General features: G+C 51.7%; 2 protein-coding genes across 4 annotated transcripts; one reads left to right on the top strand and one right to left on the bottom strand.

Moving 5' to 3' along the window:
• Window positions 1-518: 518 nt before the first annotated feature.
• P4HTM (prolyl 4-hydroxylase, transmembrane) lies at window positions 519-18798 on the top strand. 3 transcript variants are annotated; one of them, XM_054076841.1, is made up of 9 exons: window positions 519-801; window positions 869-950; window positions 10789-10979; window positions 11965-12061; window positions 14085-14247; window positions 15832-16017; window positions 16428-16518; window positions 17051-17174; window positions 18456-18798. In XM_054076841.1, exons 1-9 carry the CDS (start codon window positions 553-555, stop codon window positions 18677-18679), a joined length of 1407 nt encoding a protein of 468 aa, XP_053932816.1. In that variant the 5' UTR covers window positions 519-552; the 3' UTR covers window positions 18680-18798. The 3 variants fall into 3 exon arrangements, with proteins under 3 accessions (XP_053932816.1, XP_053932815.1, XP_053932817.1); XM_054076840.1 differs by having other exon boundaries at window positions 10759-10979; XM_054076842.1 differs by lacking the exons at window positions 519-801; window positions 869-950 and adding an exon at window positions 5513-6269 and having other exon boundaries at window positions 10759-10979.
• On the bottom strand, window positions 960-10901 carry LOC104063607 (secreted frizzled-related protein 5). Its single transcript, XM_009565833.2, has 4 exons — window positions 8343-10901; window positions 7422-7594; window positions 6421-6507; window positions 960-5612 (listed from the first exon to the last, which is right to left on the bottom strand). Exons 1-4 carry the CDS (start codon window positions 8666-8668, stop codon window positions 5278-5280), a joined length of 921 nt encoding a protein of 306 aa, XP_009564128.2. The 5' UTR covers window positions 8669-10901; the 3' UTR covers window positions 960-5277.
• Window positions 18799-18871: the final 73 nt, after the last annotated feature.

Below are 18871 nucleotides of genomic sequence, written 5' to 3'. Positions count from 1 at the left end.
GTCTCGGGGTTGGTCACGCCCCCTCAGGTCTGACCACGCCCCCGTCACGCCTCTTACCTCTACATTGGCCCCGACCCGCCTCTTCGTGTTGGCTACGCCCCCTGGGTGTCTGGCCACGCCCCCACCTGTTACCTCTGCATTGGCCACGTCCCCTGCTCCGCCCCGGCCGTAATGTCGGTGTTGGCCACGCCCCCTGCTCCCAGCTCTGATCTTGACCCTGGCCACGCCCACGGCCTGACTCTAGCTCGTCGTTGACCACGCCCCCTCGTTCTGGCCACCCCCTCATCAGCTTTGGCCACGCCCAGTCCCTGCCTCTTCCCTCCGCCTTGGCCCCGCCCCCGTCAGCCCCGGCTCTGAGCTCGAGCCTGGCCTCGCGCCCCATGCCCCGCCCCCGCTTTGATCTCGGTCCCGGCCCCGTCCCTGACTCTGCCCCCCGCTCCGTTCAGCCTCTGTTCTAGTCCCGCCCCTATAACTGACTCCGCCCCGTTCTGGCCCCGCCCCCGCGGCGGTGACGCAGCGCGCGGTCGTTGCCGTGGTGACGCGCGGGGCGCGATGGCGGCGGCGGCGGCGGAGCCGGAGGGGCCCCCGCTGCCCGGCCCGCCCGGCGGGCGTCCCCGCCCCGTGTGCTCCCGGCCCTATTTCCTCGTCCTGATGGTGTTCGCCCACCTTTACGTCCTCAACGTCCTGGGGCTGCTGCTCTTCGTGCACCTCAGCGCCGGCGACATCGGCTCCCCGCCCGCCGCGCCCCCGCCGCCGCCGCCGCCGCCCGCCCGCGCCCTCCCGCGCCTCGAGGGCATCAAGGCAAGGCCTCGCCGCGGGGCCGGGGTGGGCCGCGCCGCGCTGCCGCTGACGGCCGCTCTCCCCGCAGGTGGGACACACGCAGCGCCTGGAGCTCGAGCCCGGCAGGGTCCGCGCCGCCCGCACGCTCAGCCTCAAACCGCTGCTCTTCGGTGAGTCCCGGCCCGGCAGGGCTCTCCCCCCGCTGTCACCCCTCAGCTCTGCTCTAACCCCGCTGTCACCCCCAGTGTTACACTCGCTGTCACGCCCCTGCTGTCATCCCCACTGTCACACCTGGTGTCACCTCTCACCCCGGCTGTAACCCCTGCTGTTCCCCTCGGTGTCACCCCAGTGTTACACTCGCTGTCACCCCCGTGTCCCCCCTCACCTCCGCTCTCACCGCTGCTGTCATACCCCGTGTTGCCCCTGCTGGCACCCTCACTCTCACCCCTGCTGTCTGTCTCATAGAACCATAGAATCTCTAGGCTGGAAAAGACTTTTGAGACCATGAAGCCCAACCATACTTGTCCACTACTAAATCACATCCCTAAGCACTTCATGGAACCATAGGATGGTTTTGGTTGGAAGGGACCCCAAAGCCCATCCAGTCCCAACCCTGATGCAATAGGCAGGGACATGTCCCACTGGATCAGAGTGCTCAAAGCTTCATCCAGCCTGGCCTTGAACACCTCCAGGGATGGGGCAGCCACAACCTCCCTGGGAAACCTGTACCAGTGCCTCACCACCCTCATGATGAAGGATTTCTTCCTGATGTCTGGTCTAAATCTTCCTCATTCCAATTTAAAGCCATAACAAAACCAAGTGGAGTTAGTTCCTAATTTATAGAATCATAGAATTACTTAGTTGGAAAAGGCCTTTGAGATCATCAAGCCCAACTGTCCCTGTCCACTACTAAATCACATCCCTAAGCACTTCATCTACTTGTCTTTTAAATGCCTCCAGGGACGGGGACTCAACCACCTCCCTGGGCAGCTGTTCCAGTGAACGAGAACCCTTTCAGTGAAAAAATTTTTCCTAATGTCTAATCTGAACCTCCCTGAACGCAACTAGGGAGAAGAGACCAACACCCACCTAATTACAACCTCCTTTCAGATGGTTGTTGACAGTGATAAGGTCTCCCCTCAGTCTCACGCTCTCCCCAACTGCTTTCTCAGGGCTGGCTTTTCCCTTGGGACTGCCTGAAAAAGAGTGGGGTTCTGCTTAAGGTCTTTGCTGCAGTGTTCCCAGAGGTTACTTGCTTGGGATGGCCCACTTAGAAGAATTTGGCAGATTAACCTTTCCAGGTTTTCCCTTTGAAATATGACAGACAGAGAGAAGATCACTGATGAGGACCCCGAAGAAGATGAGTATTAGTAGGAGACAAGAGATCCCCAAAGTTTTGGTAATAAATTATGAGAAAGTGATTTAGTGTTGGTGCTTCAGTGCTGAGGAAAGGAGTAACGGGAGAACGGATAGATTTAATGTCTTCCACCATTTTGCATTCATTTGTTCTAGATTTATCTTTATTTCTGGCTGCACTGGTACACAACCCCACAATATCCTTCTTTCAGATATTTACCTTTCTTCTTTCTGTGATTTGTGCTGTGGCAGGTAAGTGTCATTAATGGAACCCCGTGTTCTGGAAATCCACTGAGAATATACAAATTAATTTTTAAGGACAGATAATTACAAAATTCCTGCTACTGCAAAGTCAGAGAAAACCTATTGTACTTGAAAAGAGCGCTGAGAGTGTTAGATGCTTTCTCAGTAGTGTAAGAAGGTTTTTTTCTGATTCCAAATCCACACAGAAAGCTCGGCCATAAACCAGGTAGGTTCTTCTGCCATTTCTATATATGTAGTGCTCACGGGCTGCAGATCTCCAAGTGGATTTCTGACATTCAGTGAACAGACACACCAACCTAGAACTGATACCCAACAGCCATCACAAAGCTGACCTCATTACCAGAACCATAATCTGGGGCAGTCGCTCTGATTTTCTTTCGAGAAGACTCCTGTTCCCACTTCCTCTACTCTGCTGGTGCTGCTGAAGTAAAGAGCTGATCCTGGCCTCCGAGAGAGGTGCTGAGGTTGAGAAAAGGCAGGCTGGTCCTGGCAGCACTAATCCCAAAGCTTTTAACTTGTCACTTCGGCATCTCTGTCAGTTCTGGGGGAAGCTTTGCTCCCTGAGGAGGTATCACAGACAGCAGTGGACATTCAGCATTTGAGATGCCATGCGAGTCTGTTCTCCTTCGTCCTCTGATAGAGTCCCTTATTTAGAAACCGCAAGTCGCAAGACAGCTCTTATCTCATGGATGAACCTGCCAGGAGCCAGCCCTGACTTTAAAAGACTTCCAGAGATTCCTCTATCTATGCAAACAGCACCAATCTAAATCAGCTGGTTTTTTAAAGCCAAAATTTATTGTATCTGTGTTATTTAAATTAGTGAAAGTGTATATTTAACTTGGTGGTGTTAGACAAACCCAGAAGCTGCTGGCAAAGGGCTCTTGAATTTCTGGTGATTTTACTCAGCACAAAGTATTGTTGCGTGCGAGAGCCCGTTTAAGGGAATAAGTGGCTGGTTTGCGATCTTGGCTTTCCGTGGTGCAGGCTGTAGTGGGACTGCAGCAGCGAACGGCTCGTTAATGATTTAATGTGCGCTCTGTGCTTTGCAGCATGGCGCTGGCACCGGAGGGGATCTTGCAGTTTGTTTTATAAATGTAGCTAAGTCATCTGCATTGAACCCAAGCGTATTTCATGGAGCCAGAAGTAGTCCCTGCCCTATTTTTCCCCCTCTGGCTACCAGACGTCATTTCTAAAGCTTGCAAGTCAGACCATCTGTGCACTTTTTAGTTAGGAAACACCAGTAATCAAATAACCCCATTAATGGAAAACAAATATCAGACAAAGCCTTTTCAACCTTCAGAGCTTTTATGTGTTCTGTCATGTTTTCCAAACGCAGTCTGTTCAGAAGATGCTGCGATTGCAGGGACCACCTGGCAGTGGATTCTGTGCCTCGGGCGGCCGTTTGTAAGACAAGGCAGTAGGGAGGAATAAAAATAGGAAATCTCACTGTGTTTTCCTTCAGTACCTCAAGGAATAGAAATAATGACTGCACGGATGTCGAGGTGCAGCTGAATTTCAGTGTGAACGTCTGCGTGCTCGTCTCGGCCTACACTAAATCCGAAGAGATCTTATCGTGGGTTGTCAGTGTGCTTTACAAGCACAGGGAGGCAATGTGTCTCCATCAAACCAAGTGGTACTCTCCACAGCTGAGGCTGCAGGCTCACAAACAAGGCAGAAAGAATTTCTCCCAAAAGGCATTTTCCCCTTGTTTTCTTATTTCAGTCCCAAGTTTAATCCAGTGTAGAAACTTTTCCATGGACAGTACAAATCTGGCTTGTTTTCTTATTTGAGGATTTGCTGTTCTCTGCTCTGTGGTCTGGAGTGTGGAGCTGTAGCTGTCTTTACCTGTGCAGGGAATTACGGTCCCTACTTGGGTGAGAGCGTGAACTGCAGAGAGCTGCCTTTTGCCACCTTTTCGGTCTTTCCTGCATGCAGGGAGAAGGCCAGACAAACGTGTGACGTTTCTTACCCCCAATATCAGAACTGCAAGTATCTCCTGCTGTGCTGTGGTTAGGGCTCACCTTCAAGTCCCCAGAAAAGCTGCTGTTGCACACCAGAGCAGAGGTTTAAATGGCTGATGTCCTGCTCTGCTTTCTCAAGGCTCTTGCAGTATCTTTGGTAGTTCCCCAGGTACCAGAATCTTCTGATCCAAACCCGGTTTCTGATGTTAAAAAATGTTCTTTTCCTATTATGGCAGAAATCCTCTGCTATCTTTGCTCTGTGCCTTTCCTGCTTAAGAATGGCTGTTTCCTTTTACCTTGGTGCAGCAAGCTAAAGGGACAGCCTGAGTGACTGATCAATAGTGAAGAATTAGCATTAATTTTTTAAGGGACTGGGCATCGCTTGTGTGTGTTCTTCTCCCCCTTAATTTACCTCAGACTGTTCAAAAGTAAAGAGTTTGCTCCATGACCTAAAAAAGCATCTCTTAGCAGTCAGGGAGACTTTCCTGTAATCTCTCTGGAGAGAAAACAAGCAGGCACTTGGACAGCATCAGTGTCTCAGGGTCAAACAATGAAGCTGAAATGGCTATCAGCTTTGACAATGAGACCTAGAAAGAATGGTTATTATATGTCTCTTCTAGTTTGTGCTTGCCTGCAGAGTTCATTTGAGTTCAGTTGTGATGTTGGATCCTACACAAAGCTGTCCATTGCAAGTCCTGGATCTGCAGAGCCTTGTGAGAGGAATATGTTAAATCTGCATCCTTAAACTCTGTTTCAGTAAAACTGAGATCTGTGGTGAGGCCCTATCTGTGGACTACGACTGCTTTGAATCACCTAAAAATATTCTCTGTACATCTCCAAAACACCACCTGCCAGGGGAGGGAGTTTTCTAGCCATAGGGAAAGGAGCAGTTTCTTCGTGTTGGAATTGAGATTTTTCAGACCCTCCGGCCAGCCTGTTCAGGGCAGCGGTGATGTTTCCACCTCCGCACTGCCTGATGCAGGTTCCTGTTCTTCTTCTGCCAAGCGTAGGCCTTGTTCACCACCACTTTGTCACTCTGTACTTCGCCGCTTACAATGAAGACCCCTGCGTGAGTGCCTCTCATGATGTTGTGGACGCAGGTAGCATCTATGTCCAGCCACTGCTGGAGCCTGATGGGGATTTCGGTTCGGAGGAGTGGGCCGTGCTTCAGGACCTCTACCCTGGAGGCATCTAGGTCAAAGTCCGAGATGGTGGTAGTCATATTCTTCCTCAGGATTCGGATTTTCACTGCTGCAGGGGTTGGAAAAAGAGCTGTTAGTTCTGTTTACTTTTCATAGCTCTTACCTACCTAAACACACAGCCAGGACAAGGCTTTCTTGCTGTTTCTGTGACACATCCATCCAAGCTCCAGTAATTGCAGTGAACTTGTCTAAGTTCTCATTTGAAGTTACTTTCCAGTACTGAGCACCGTTCTCACTCCACTCTTCTCATGAGTGGCAAAGGCTTCATGGGCAGAAACACTGTAGAAGTAGGGGCACAAGCAAGTGGATGCATCAAAGCCCTTGTCTCGTGCAAATTACTTTTCTCTGAGCTGCTCAGGATTTTTAATTTTGGGTTTTTTTGCCATGAAGGTTGTGTGCCTGAAATCAAGAAAGTATCTTGAAAACTTCCTGCCAGCTGACTGAGCAGAGCTGTTGATGCCATCTGCGAGGGCTAGGAAAGGGAAAGTCGTGTTGCTAGAATAACCGTCTTGAAGTTCAAAATAACTAATGTGGAGTTTGCTAAAGGTTTTCATGGGCTGCAGTTGAAATCTCCGTCTCCAAGGGAAAACCAGAGTAGTGATTGTGTTTGGCAGCCGCAATACAAAACCAAATCACAGCCCACAGAAATAAAGCAGGTCTTCACATTCGATGCTGCCTGGAGCTGAGCCCTCCTGCTGCCTAACAGGTAAGCTGGGACCTGAAAATCCCTGGGATCTGCTGTGAAAGCTGCAGTTCCTCCAAGTCAGTTTGTTAGGGAAAAGCCATATTCTGTCCCTGGCACTACTCGGCTGTTGGAGAGAACAGCAGCAGCTGGGAGAAGGAGGGGGGTTACTCACCAAAATCGTTCGCACAGAGGTTTTCCAGGATCTCCCTGGCAGTGCTGGCCTCCTCTAGCTCGCAGTCCTTGCAGCTGGCTCGGGGCACTGCTGCAACAGAAGTTTGGTTATAACACCCTTGTCAAGCTTCACTGGAAAAGGCGTAATGCAATTTTGAGACCTGTGAGTGGTGACTTAATGCTCCCAAGTCGTGCTTCTTCCTGAACTACCCAGGCTCTGGGGAGACAACTAGGCTGCAAGAGTGGGAAATGTTAAGCTCTCCTTCCTATGGCTGGGGCAGAGGCTGCTTGTTGTGCTTTGTTTTGGCTTGTCTGTGTTTCTGCATGTTAAAGCAGCAGTGAAAATGCCTAATTAAGGTTGCCTGGTTTGGATGAAACAGTAAAGCCATTGGTATGGCCAGACTCCATCCAATGATGCTGAGAAGAGGCATCCATTCTCCCCTTAAGCAGTTAAGACTGCTGTTGAATCTCCCTGTGTTTCTCTGTATCTGCGTGTTTAATTTAGTCTTTCAGACTTAAATTTTTTTTGTGTGTGTAACTCATGCCTGCAAAGGCTTCTGCCCCTTTGTACTGTTTCCTAATGCTTAAGGAGGAGGCTTGCAAAACATTTCTTTTTGCATGGTTATTTAAACCCTGGACCGAGCTGAAAGATGAGGGCTGCAGCTCCTTAGCTCTGCTGGCAGCCCATCTCGCCGCCTGGAGCCTGCACACAAGCTGTGCCTGAGCATTAGGCTTTTACAGCGATTTTCTCCCCCTGTCCCAAACTCTGTGTGGTCTGATGGCACCCGGGGAGCTAATGAATACAATAGAGAGAGGAACAAGCTGCAGTCAGCTTTATGCTAATTTTCTAGACACAGTGGAGTTCCCAGAGAGAACAAAACTAGAATTTATGATGTATTCTTTTTTTAAGCATAGCTTAAGGCAAGAAGTGTTAGGAATAGAAACAAGGCATTGGGTTTTTAGTGTTACGTATGGGAGAATGTATGAGAAAAGAAACCTTACTTCTCCTGCTGGAGGAATTTTCATCTGTGGAGACTGCTGCGATGCACAGTTCATGGTCTGCAGGGAACTTGTTGCAGTTCAGGATTTCGGGCCAGGGGTAGCCATAGCAAGCCATGACGGGTGCGCAGCTTCTCTTGACAGCTTCGCACAGGCTGCGGCAGGGATAGATGAGCCTGGGGAGAGGGTGGGCGTTACAGCACTTCTGGACTCCTGGCAGCAGGCTGGGGGTCAAGCCCTGGCATTGCACTGCTGCTACACAGGGCTGTGTTGCACACTGTAGCACTAGCAAAGCTATTTGGGGGTCTTTGATCCTTTTTGAACATTCATTCCCAGGAAGCAAACAACGAATTTCTGAGGACAGGAGGGATGAGGCTGTTCAATACAGGCTGCTGCCAGAAGCCCTTCCTTCTACCCAGGGACCTTCTTTAGTTGGCATAGTCTGCTTACCTTTACAGGTGCCTAATTCCATGATTAGCAGTTCTGTATTGTGACAGCTGCAAGACAAAACTGGGGATTTCGCTGTGCTGCTACCACTATCAGGCTGAGAAAGCCCCTGTGTGATGGGGGCAGGAGCCCGGGACAGGGGCTGCAGGGAAGGTAGGAGGTGAAGCTGGTGACCACCACCTGCAGCAGTGTGCGAGAGGGGCAGTGAGGGTCAACAGCAGCAGTGCCTGGGGTGGGAGAACAGGAAAATCCAGAGGAGGGAATGTAATGTTTCTGCTCCTGCCGGATGAAATGTTTAACTTCCAGAGGGAAGGTCCCTGCTGGGTGATCCAATTGCCTCTTGCCCAGAGGGGCAGCACAGCTTCTCAGGGACTGCGCTGATCACATTGCACGTGTTTTCTCCTGAGAAGTAAATGCCGTTGCACTCCTGGGAAGCGTTACTTGCTACAGCTGAAATAACTTGTAAAAACATCTTACCTGTCCAAGCAGATTGGTGCAAAGAGGGAGCAGAGGAAAATCCTAGCGTCTGGGTGGCACTCCCTGGCCAGCAAGGGCAGCCAGCTGGAAGACTGCTGGATCACTTCTGACATAGTCTCATGCTCCAGCAGGTTGGGAATCCTCATCTCCGAATAGCCAATATCGTAGCACAAGGCCATGTGGTGTGGGATGGGCGTGCAGCTGGAGGATCTCCTCAGGTAGCTTGCCCAGGCTCCCGGAGAGCCCCAGAGCAGCAGGCGCGTCAGGAGACCCAGCAGCCATGGGCTGCCCAACCTCAGGGGGTGCCTGCGGTCGGCTGTGACCATGCTCAGAGCAAGCTGGGAGCAGGCGGACAGGCGGCGCACCCCAGACTGAGCTGCTCGCGACTGTGGGATGCCTTTTATAGCCTACGAGCCACCTCTCTGACAATCCATCCTCATTAAGTGCGGCCCTTTCAGAGCCCTCATGGGGAAGACAATGCTCCAATTTTTGTTTGCCAGCGGCCCCGATTGTTTGGATTTTAGCAGGGGTTTGGCTTAGATCAGCAGGTGTGGAAATGAGGGCAGTTGGGGAGGGATGAATGACTTGGCCCATGTGTCTTGGGGCTCTTTCAGCGGAGATTGAATCTCTGTTTGACACCAGTGCTTGAACCCATCCCCTTTCTCTTGCTCCAGGATTAGTCATTATTTCATAAACCCCAATGTTTTCCTCTCTTTTGTTTTTTGTAAAAGCAATCAAGTGTTGCTCAAAGTCAATTAGGAGACATTTGTTTAGCTGGATCTATTGTTGAGCGGGCAGGGAGATAGGATGGTTTCACAGCCAGAAGTTAACCATTTTGGAGAGCTGCGGGTAAAGAGGAACTAATTTGCAGCTGTGGATCCAGGTTGTTTGCAGACAGGATTGGCAGTGCTTAGCTGGAAACCCCCTCACCACGCAACCTGTGTGACAGCGCACTTTCAGGTTAACAGAATCTTTGCTTCATTACAAAATCCCGTTACTACTGCTGAAGAGCAGGATTGTCCTTCCTCCAGCATGTAATTAAGATTCCAGAAGCCATTATTATTGTAGCCCAGTTTGGGGAAGTGGAAATACTGGGGGTGTTGCTTGCCAGCACACACGGTTCACTCAGACCTGGTGCCATGCCATGAGGTTCAAACTGGCCAGCGGAAGCTCCAGCTCTGAAGCATCCTCTGGCACAAGGACCCTGTGCTGCCTCTGGCGGAAATTGTTTCCTTGGAGGGTGTTAGGGATACAGCCGGCTGCATTGTGTATCTTGGGCTTCCCAGGAACATCTATTTGCTCCAGGGCAAGTTCTGGTCTGTGCTTAGGAAGAAGCCAACTGCTTTTTGACAGTTGGAGCTGATAGGGTTGATTTAAGGTCATGAAAGTAATTAACTTGGGGTTTTTCCCCCCCTTTGAGGATTGCCGCTATACTGGCGGCAGAATGTGTTCTTGGCACATATCTGCAGGTGCTCTAGGGAGCTGTGTTTTGGTGAGCAAGACCTTAGGCCTAGGAGCAGTTAAGCCTATCCTGCTTTGATGGGGTTTTATTTCTCTTTTCAAAAGTCTCAGCAGCTGGTAACAAGATCCCTGTAGCAGTAATGGACATCAGCTAGCAGGATCTTCTCAACCTGCTGGGCCACAGTGTAACTGTGTTGCCAGTGCTCCATGCAGTTGGGAATCTCTTAGCCTCATAGTCATCAGTAGATTTCTCTGCATTTAAATTTGCTTGGGATTCCCAGTATTGCATGATTGCTGCTGATGGTGTGCTGCAAAGGAAACCTAGTGATACTGGGATGCTACCTGGGTATGGAAGGTGGTGTCTGCATGTGTGGCGTCTTCCTCTGTAATAATAAATTTGAAGAGCCTTTTTAATGGAGGATCAAGGAATGAGTGGAAATAAGTTTGGAAGTTGTTTCCGTGCTGTTTGAGTTTCTTAGCAGAGCACTAGGCCAGGTTCCCCTGCAAGGTGTTTGATTCTGTGCAAAGTGCCGCCCCCTCCATGTGAGGGCAAGGAAGCCTGAAACCCTGGCCATCACCGCTGCCCAGCGCAAAGGGTTTTAGCCTGCCTTCCCGCAGAGAAGCAGTTCCCAGAATGCGATCCACATGTCGCCTTTGAAGTGATAATACGCGGTGATATGCACGTGTTTGTTCTCTCCTTTGTCCATTGTTGTACCTGTGAGAGTTTAAGGGCTTGACCCCTGGGTCCAAACATTTAGGAACTGCTGCTGTAAAAATACCCACCTCCAGCTGCTCAGGTGTGTGGTGTGAGCTCTTTAAGAGCTATTCTGATAGAAGGCTGGATACATTTGAAACTCCCCAGCTTAGGCAGTTTGTAGATGGCCCCAGCACCTCTATTTCTTACCTTCTGAGCCACCTGCCGTTGGTACAGTGTTTCACTCTAACAATTCCTCAGCTTCTGTTGCTGCTCACGCTTTTGCTGCAGAAATTCCTGACTTCCTGACGGAGGAGGAATGCAAGCTCATCATCCATCTGGCACAGCTGAAGGGGCTGCAGAAGAGCCAGATCCTACCAACAGATGACTATGAGGAAGCCATGGAAATGATAGAAATCAGCCAGATGGACATTTTCAACCTGCTGGACCAGAACCAGGATGGGCAGCTACAGCTCAAAGAGGTATCGTGTGGGACAGCCCAGAGGATGTTTGCTGGGGGACCCTCTGGCAGGACCCCTCTTCAGATGGTCTCTTGGTTACTCGTGTCCTTGGGCAGGGCCAGTCCCCAGCATGTACCTATCAGCATTTTCTTATTTCTGTCTTGTGCTGGCCTTGGGAAGTGTCTTGGGAAATGCACCGCAGTTGTGATGCTGTTGGGAGGCAGCAACGCTCCTTGGCAGGAGATGTGTGTTTTGAATATGCTGGGTGAAATGTTCCTTGTGCTCTGAGTTTCCACTTGTTGAGTGTCCCAAGGAAGTGAGCTTGTAGCGTAGGGAGTGCTTTGTGCAGCCTGTAGAGTCTGAATGTGCTCAACTGACCAAACATCAGCAAAGCAACCCCTGTTAATGACCGTGGGGAGGGATAAATGAGCACCTTGTCTGCAGCGCTGCAGCACCCTTGCCCTGTATGGCAGCATGCACCAGGGCAGGAGCTGGCAGTTTGAGGATGTCCTTTCCCAGGCTCCCATTTCAGGTGGGCCAGGGGTGTTTGCTGTCCTGTGGAGTACGGGGAACTGATAACCCAGAGGAAGGCTTGTTTCTCTGAAGGTCAGAGCCTGCTGAGAGCTCTCCAAGATACTGCATCTCTACACGTGGAAAGGAAGTGTTTTTTCCAAGCCCTTATTTTGGACAAATGAAAGCATTCACTTTTATCATCAGTAGCTTTATTTTCCCTTCAAGAGAAAGAGCTGTGCCCCCTCCTTCTCATGAGTAGTTAACTGAGTCCCAGCAGTCATTTGCCATGACCTAAACTGGAAATAACGGCACTCAGCGCTGTGTGTGGCTGCCAGATGATTCTCACTGTGGTCGTCTTTCTGCGGAGAGGTGCTGATGCTTGGCTGACCAATGTTCTGCAGAGGAGAACCCGCCAGGCCACAAGCAGGCAATCCATAGGGTTTCGTTAACACAAGAAAGCAGTGTCTGGTGTTTATATATTTATGAATTTCAGGTATTGACCCATACCCGGCTTGGGAACGGCAGGTGGATGACCCCCGAAAACATCCGGGAGATGTACACTGCAGTCAAGGCCGATCCTGATGGGAATGGTAAGAGCAGCTCCTCAGCATGCTGGACACCTTGCACAGCTTTGTGGGGTAGAGCAGGAGCCATGTCCCTGCTAAGGCTTGTTTCTCTAGCTGTGTTCTTCAAAGGAAAATTATGCTGCTTTAGAGACCTTTGCAGAAAAGTAAAATCAGTGAAAAGCTCTCATCACAGCACTCCTGCCCCTTCACTGCCAGTCTAGCAGCAGGCTGGTTCTACCTCCTGGGCTTAGATCGTGCAGAAGCAAGACCAGAACACAACTCTGCACTCCGTCTCCCCTGTCAGACCTGCCTTGGTTTGAGCCCCACTGTAACAGGACCTTCAGGGCGCTCTTCTGCTCCTGCGATCTGAGAGACCCCTCTGTCTCTGACTGTGTAGCTCTTCTCACCTGGGCTGCAGGTTTTAAGGTGCATCCTCCACTCTACCCCTGTTTTCAGGGAGACTTCTACAGCAGGCTGGGAGCACTGCATTGCTGGCAGGGGAGGGTGGAATAACCAGAGGTGAGGGTGGTCTTGTTGGTCGGCCTTTGTTGCTGACACCCCTCTCTGCCCCTGCAAACTCTCTGTATTCCATGAGGCCACTTCTGCCTCTCCTGCCCTTCATCTCCCAGAAGTTCCTGCTGGTCCAGAATTGCACTCTAACCTATGCTGCCCTAATTAGAGTGGCCTCAATTAAGCAACTCTCCATTTCCTAATCAAATTAAGTGAATGCGTAAGCTCTGCACGCTGTCTTCCAGTGACCTGGCATTGAGAGCTGTCCGGGAGGAGCTGCTTTGGCATTGGAGCAGGACCCTTGTGAATGCCTAAATATCCGGAGAGCACCCTGTGCCCTGGTTCTCCAGGCCGGTGGCATTCTTGGCAGGGGTAGGAGCGTACGATTGAGTTGTCAATGGCTTTTCCACTGTTCTGGACATTAACAAATGAAAGGTCCTATTAAAGTGCTCCTGGCAGGACGTTGCTTCCAGATTGCTGCTTCCCTTGTTAGATTGGTACGTGACACAGAGACCAGGTCACAACCTGGATGTGATACTGCGTCATCAAAGACCATGTGGCATAAGGGGAAGCCAGAACAGGGAGACACTGGAAATAATAATGGTGGATAACTCGGTCACCACTGGCGCCTGAGGAGCTGTCCCAGGGTGACCCTGGTGGCTGGTCCTTCTTCCTGCCGGAGGGTGCTGTGTGCCCAGGGGCAGAGCTGGCACCACAGCAGCACTGAGTTTGCTGCCTGAGCAAGCTCCCCTCGCAGCCCAGGATGAGTGCAGGGCAATGCACTGCAGCGCTCCCCACGCTCCGGTTGCAGGGACCAGGTCCCCAGTGCAGGGCTTCCTTCTTGTCCAGAAAGGGGAAACGACAAACATGGAGACTTTTCTGAAGGTGACAAAGGCCAAAACCCATCCCTTGCCAAATCTAGTTTGGTCCCAACAAGAAGTACCTGTTATAGCAGAAACCATGTTTTACCTCTCACTTTTCTGTTATTTGTACTTACGCAAGATCATGCTCTGCTGTATTTCTTGCTCATGTTTTGCAATGACACAAATGCAGAAGAACGCACTGCTTGTTTGGGCTTATAGAAAATGTGGTCCTGCCCTGCTCTTAAAGGCATCTGTTTAAGTATCTAAGTAACAAGTCCCAAGGCATCAGGTGGCCCAGGCTTTTGAGCTGTGGTATTGCCTACGTTAGACCTGGAACTTCTCTCTTTTGATGGATCAAGCTCTTTTCCTTGCTTTAGGAGCTTTTTTTTTTGAAGTTCAAAGTGGTATTTTGCCCGTGCCAGTTCTCACAGTGCATGGCAGCTAACAGTTTACTTTTGCAGGTGGCTGTATGCCCTCTGCTCAGCTAACGGCAGGCAAGAGCATTGCTGGGGTCTGCAATGCTGCACGGACTGGGTGCAGTGGTGGACCCTGAGTGGGGTTGGTTTGAGGAAGGTGGTCTCTTCGGTGCCCTCAGCTGGTGGTTTCTCTTGAGTACAGACGCCAGGAACTGTTACCTGCACCACAGTCAGCCAGCTTTCTCTCTCTCCCTGTAGGTGTGCTGAGTTTGGAGGAGTTCAAACAACTGAATATCCGTGATTTCCACAAGTACATGGGAAGCCAAAAAGTGAAGATGAGTGACTTGGTGCGCAACAGCCAGCACACCTGGCTGTACCAGGGCGAGGGGGCACACCAGGTCATGCGAGCCATACGGCAGAGGTAAGGGCCAGGCAGCCGGGCGGCTGGGTTTGCGTAGGCACAAGGACCATCTGTGCTGGGAGAGGCGGTGGCAGACGTGCTAATATTCACACTTCCTAATTGCCTGAAAGTCTTTGGAGTATAAAGAGCAATGAACGCATGCATAAAATGGGGAGAGGAGGTTTTCATTAGAACAAGAATTTGTATTGCCCTATGGAAAAGGAAAAAGAAAAATCAAACCTTTCGGCGTTGCCATTCACTTTTGGGAATAGCCCTATAAAACCAAGAAGACTTGGCATCATATGAAATAATTCATTCTAATTAGTAAATGAGCTTACTAGGAGAAACTTCCCGTTTCCAGTGCTGTCTGGGTGCCAGTACTTACTGTCATTTGCTTTAGTTACTCATGCATTTCACTGAAATCTGCCTTAGCTGTTCAGAGCTGACTTTAGCAAGCACAACTTCACCTCAAGGAAGCTGAGTTAGTTCAATCCACTGAGCACACGTACTGCAGGGCAGCTCATGGGAGATGGGAGAACCTCTTACATTTGCCTTCGTCTCAGGTTTGGTACTGGGAAGTGTTGAAACCCAGCACGCAGGCCCAGTCTTTTAGCCGTGGTGAGTTTCAGATAATTGGCTGGAGACTCTCTTTTTCTTGTGGTGCTGGTCCTCACCCAGAACATGGGTGGGTAAAATGTGTCCTGAGGCTTGACAATGGCTGTGGTCACTCCTTTTCTTCAGTGCATTCCAGTGGGAGAATGGGGTTGCATATTGCCTTGATTAGAGCAGACTGGCTGCCACTTTCTCTGTGCCAGCTAGCCAGCACACACAGGCATCGGCATACTGCTTTTATGCTCTTCAGTTGGCCACTGTTACAAGGACATGAAGACACAGTGCTGAAGGAGGCTGTTACAGCCCTCCACGGGTGCCTGGAGGGGCTTTGCCATCCTGCCTGGGTGCGCGTTCTCCTCGCAACTGCCCCGAGGGCTTCACCAGTCTGAATTCTCAGAGCTCTGAGTGTTCTTTGGCAGGTCTCGAGAGGTACCTGCTTGCCTTGGGGATGATCTCAGATGTAGCAGCGGAAAAATCCCAGAGCAGGAGGGCTCCGGTCTCCTTGATCACTTCCTGTGCCCCTCTGCCCTGGGGGAGGCTGCTGAAAAGGCTACAGGGAAAGGTGAGTTAGGTGACACAAATATTCCTAGAGGTAGTCTCTCGTTCACTCTGAGCAGGGGCCCTGTGCTTTGCTAACTGTCCCTGAGGTCTGTAGGTGGTGTTGCAGGAGTCCAGAGAAGCAATGAGATGGCACATGAAGGCTCCAGGGACAGACACTTTCTGAGCAAGCAAAGTCTTCCTGAGAGCAGTCCTGCTGGAGATGGTTTGGGTTTATTTTATTAACCTTGATGAGGATTTTCTGAGCTGATGCTGATGGTCCAACAGATCTGTAAGGACCTAGCTATCTCTCGGCATGCTTGCTGCAGCCCATCCGTCTCTTCGGTCTGTTGGGGAAGGGGGGTTTATCTTTCTCTGGATTCATTCCGTGCTTAGGAGTAGCGGCTGGCAAGGCTGACGGTGCTCTCCCCTCACCTGCTCTGCTCTCCTCTTCAGGGTAATGCGCCTGACTCGCTTGCCCCCCGAGATTGTGGAGCACAGCGAGCCCCTCCAGGTGGTGCGCTATGACCAAGGAGGACACTACCATGCCCACATGGACAGTGGCCCCGTCTTCCCCGAGACTGCCTGCAGCCACACCAAGCTGGTCGCCAATGAAAGCGCTCCCTTTGAAACCTCGTGCCGGTAAGGTCTGCGTTGGCACAGTCTGGAATGCGCTAAAGAGACGGGGAAAGCCACTTCGCCTCACCTCACGTGGCTGTCGGTACTGAGGTTGCTGGGCTCACAGCTCTGAGGACTGTTGGCATGGAGAGGTTTGAAGGGGAAAGTGGGTGAATCCTGTGGGTCCATGTGAGGAGGGCAGAGCTGCTGGGCCGTCCCCACCAGAGGCCAGAAACACATCCTCACTGCTGCGGGAGGGGATTTTCTTTGTTGTCCTTGTCTCGTCCTTGGAGAAAGGCTGGTGATGTGAATCCCGTGCCTTATGATGTCTTGGCGGAATCACTGTATGTATGGTGAAGTGGGAGGGTGCGGACAGCCCCTGTGTGTCTGTTCCTGTTCCAGTTGTGTCCTGTGACAGCCACTTTGTCTTGCAGGTATGCGACAGTGCTGTTCTACCTGAACAATGTGACTGGGGGAGGCGAAACAGTCTTTCCTATAGCCGATAACAGGACGTATGAAGAGATGGTAAATGGATCTTGCCTACATGTTGCCCCCAGGGATTTTGAGTCCCTCTTTGAATGTCTCTATTCGCTGAGGCTGCAGAAGGGGTCTGTTATGTGAGGGTGATGGATGTTGGCTTTCATAGCTGGAACATGGGGAAGCTGTCCCTCTGAGGCAGAGGAGGAGGCACAGGGCTTTGAGAGCTGCACCTCTCCTCACTCAGAGACACAAGGACCCTCTGTTGGTCTTGCTGCCCTAATGCAGTTCTGATTACTTCTGTCTGGGCAGGTTCCTCAGACTAAGTCGTGGCAGGTATGTTGTGCTTCTGCCAGGCAATGTGTTCAGGACTAGCTGGCTGCTCAGAAACAGGTCATGGAGCTCCAGGGGGCTGAAATGAGCTGCTATGGGTGGGTTGTGAAAGCCCTGCCCAGCCTTGAGCTGTCCCTATGGGGCATTCAGGCAAAGGGCAGGATGATGACTGGCAGCAGAGGCAGCCCAAGTGCAAGCGCTTTGTTCCAACGCCGTTTGCGACACCTTCTCTGTGGTTTCTTGCCAGTCTTTAATCCAGAATGACGTTGATCTGCGAGATACTCGGAAAAACTGTGACAAGGGCAATTTGAGAGTGAAACCTCAGCAAGGCACTGCTGTCTTCTGGTACAACTACCTGTCAGACGGAGAAGGTACATTCCTGTTTCAGGACTCGGCTCTTGGGAGGGGTAGGACTGCAGGAGGTGACAGCCGTTGTCTTCTTGCGGTGGCTCGGAGCTAAGAGGAGAGCCAGAAAGTGATAGCTGCCTGCTAGTGGGAACTGTGGAGTCTGCTTGTCACCAGCTGGGTAGGAGTTTCCTGACTCTTGACAGGCCTTTGTTTGCAGGCAGTAGGTCAGTGGCTCCTGATGTGTTTGGGGGACAGGGCTAGCTAGCAAACAAAGACCTTGGCTGCAGGAGCCATTGCCAGCTGCCTCCTGTCCTGCTGTGCGAGCTGAAACTCCTACTGGAACTTGGTCTGCAATTGAAAATGTTTCACTGCTGTGGTGTTGCCCAAAGGGCTGGGGAGGGGAGGCAGACAAAGGCATGGCCGTCAGTGCTGCAGCACAGGGAGGCCTGGCCCGCCCCACACGAGGCTCTGCCGTGCTTGAGGCCGATTCCTGCTTTATAGCTGAGCCGCAGCCTGATGGTATGTGTCCTTGGGGCTGTTTTTCTCATGAAGCGCAGCATGGCTTTCTCTGACAGCCAGGCTGGGGAATTGATATTAATCTTCCAGATTGACTGCAGAGTGTTTTGATGGCAGATTTTGAGCAGTGGTAGGGAAGGAGGAGTACAGCATCCCAGCTCCTCTGGGAGCAGCCCGTGTTTCCATCCCTGGAAAATCCACAGAGGAGGTCACAAGACCAGCATTTGGGCTGTTGAATGATAATATCAAGGCCATCAACTCTCCTGTAAGAACAGCCCTGTTGTGTTTTTACGAGCAAATTGTTCCTAAACGGAAGGCTGCTGCTGTTGCAAGGCTGCCACAGAAAAAGCATGGCAGCTCTTTAAAGAGAGGGGGTCGTTGAGAACTGCTGAAATGCAATCTGTAACAGGGCTGTGGGAGTCCGACTTCCACAAGCCTTATAGTGGCACCACCAGTCTCTTCCCTGCCAGCCCTTTCCGCTTTTGGGAAGAGCTGAGAAACACAGCAGCCACCCTGCAGAATGCAAGAGCCTTTCATGCTGAGTAGAGGCATGGAGGCAGCGAGCATTTTGCAGCCGAGGGGCCTACCCTGGTGAATTCCTTGTAGATTCTAGGAGGGGAGTAGCACTAAGGTGGAGGGATGCCAGGAGGAAACAAGGCCTTTCACTTTTATCTGAGCTAAAACCCAGGCAAGCGCTGTGCGCAGGACAGCTGCTGGCAGTGTTCGATGGTCCACGCTGTGTTGCAGCACTCCTGGCCACCTCGTAAGAGGGCTTTTTTTCTCCACAGGCTGGGTGGGGGAGCTGGATGACTTCGCACTGCACGGGGGCTGCCTGGTCACCCAAGGCACCAAGTGGATCGCCAACAACTGGATCAACGTCGACCCCAACCGGGGGCGGCAGCTGCAGTTCCAGCAGGAGATGGAGCGTTATGTGGGGTCCGGGGCTGGGCCCGGGGCGCCGGGCGAGTGGACAGTGGATAAAGCCTACAGCGGGGTGCACCTCGAGCTCTAAGGGGGGCAGAAGGGGAGCCCGGTCGCGCGCACGTGGCCTTTTCCCGCGCTGGGCGAGGGGGCGGGGCCGCGGGCCACGTGCGCGGCGGGGCCGCGGCGCGCGCCAATAAAGCGTGGAGAGACGGGTGCCGGCTGCGCGTGCTTCGGGGCCGGGGAGGTCAGCCAATGAGCAGGGGTGGGGGGGGGGGGCTCG

Source organism: Cuculus canorus, chromosome 11 (assembly GCF_017976375.1).
Source record: "Cuculus canorus isolate bCucCan1 chromosome 11, bCucCan1.pri, whole genome shotgun sequence".
In the NCBI taxonomy this organism is placed as follows: Eukaryota; Metazoa; Chordata; class Aves; order Cuculiformes; family Cuculidae; genus Cuculus; species Cuculus canorus.
This window is presented reverse-complemented; position numbering and strand designations above follow the sequence as displayed.

Excerpts from the sequence above, each read along its gene's own strand:
- P4HTM (XM_054076840.1), top strand. The coding sequence starts at position 553 with ATGGCGGCGGCGGCGGCGGAGCCGGAGGGGCCCCCGCTGCCCGGCCCG. Across the intron at positions 14,248-15,831 it reads ATGCGAGCCATACGGCAGAG|GGTAATGCGCCTGACTCGCT; the intron begins GTAAGGGCCAGG and ends TCTCCTCTTCAG. Across the intron at positions 16,519-17,050 it reads ACAGGACGTATGAAGAGATG|TCTTTAATCCAGAATGACGT; the intron begins GTAAATGGATCT and ends GTTTCTTGCCAG.
- LOC104063607 (XM_009565833.2), bottom strand. The coding sequence starts at position 8,668 with ATGGTCACAGCCGACCGCAGGCACCCCCTGAGGTTGGGCAGCCCATGG. Across the intron at positions 7,595-8,342 it reads GCACCAATCTGCTTGGACAG|GCTCATCTATCCCTGCCGCA; the intron begins GTAAGATGTTTT and ends CCCTCTCCCCAG. Across the intron at positions 5,613-6,420 it reads CCTCTGTGCGAACGATTTTG|CAGTGAAAATCCGAATCCTG; the intron begins GTGAGTAACCCC and ends CAACCCCTGCAG.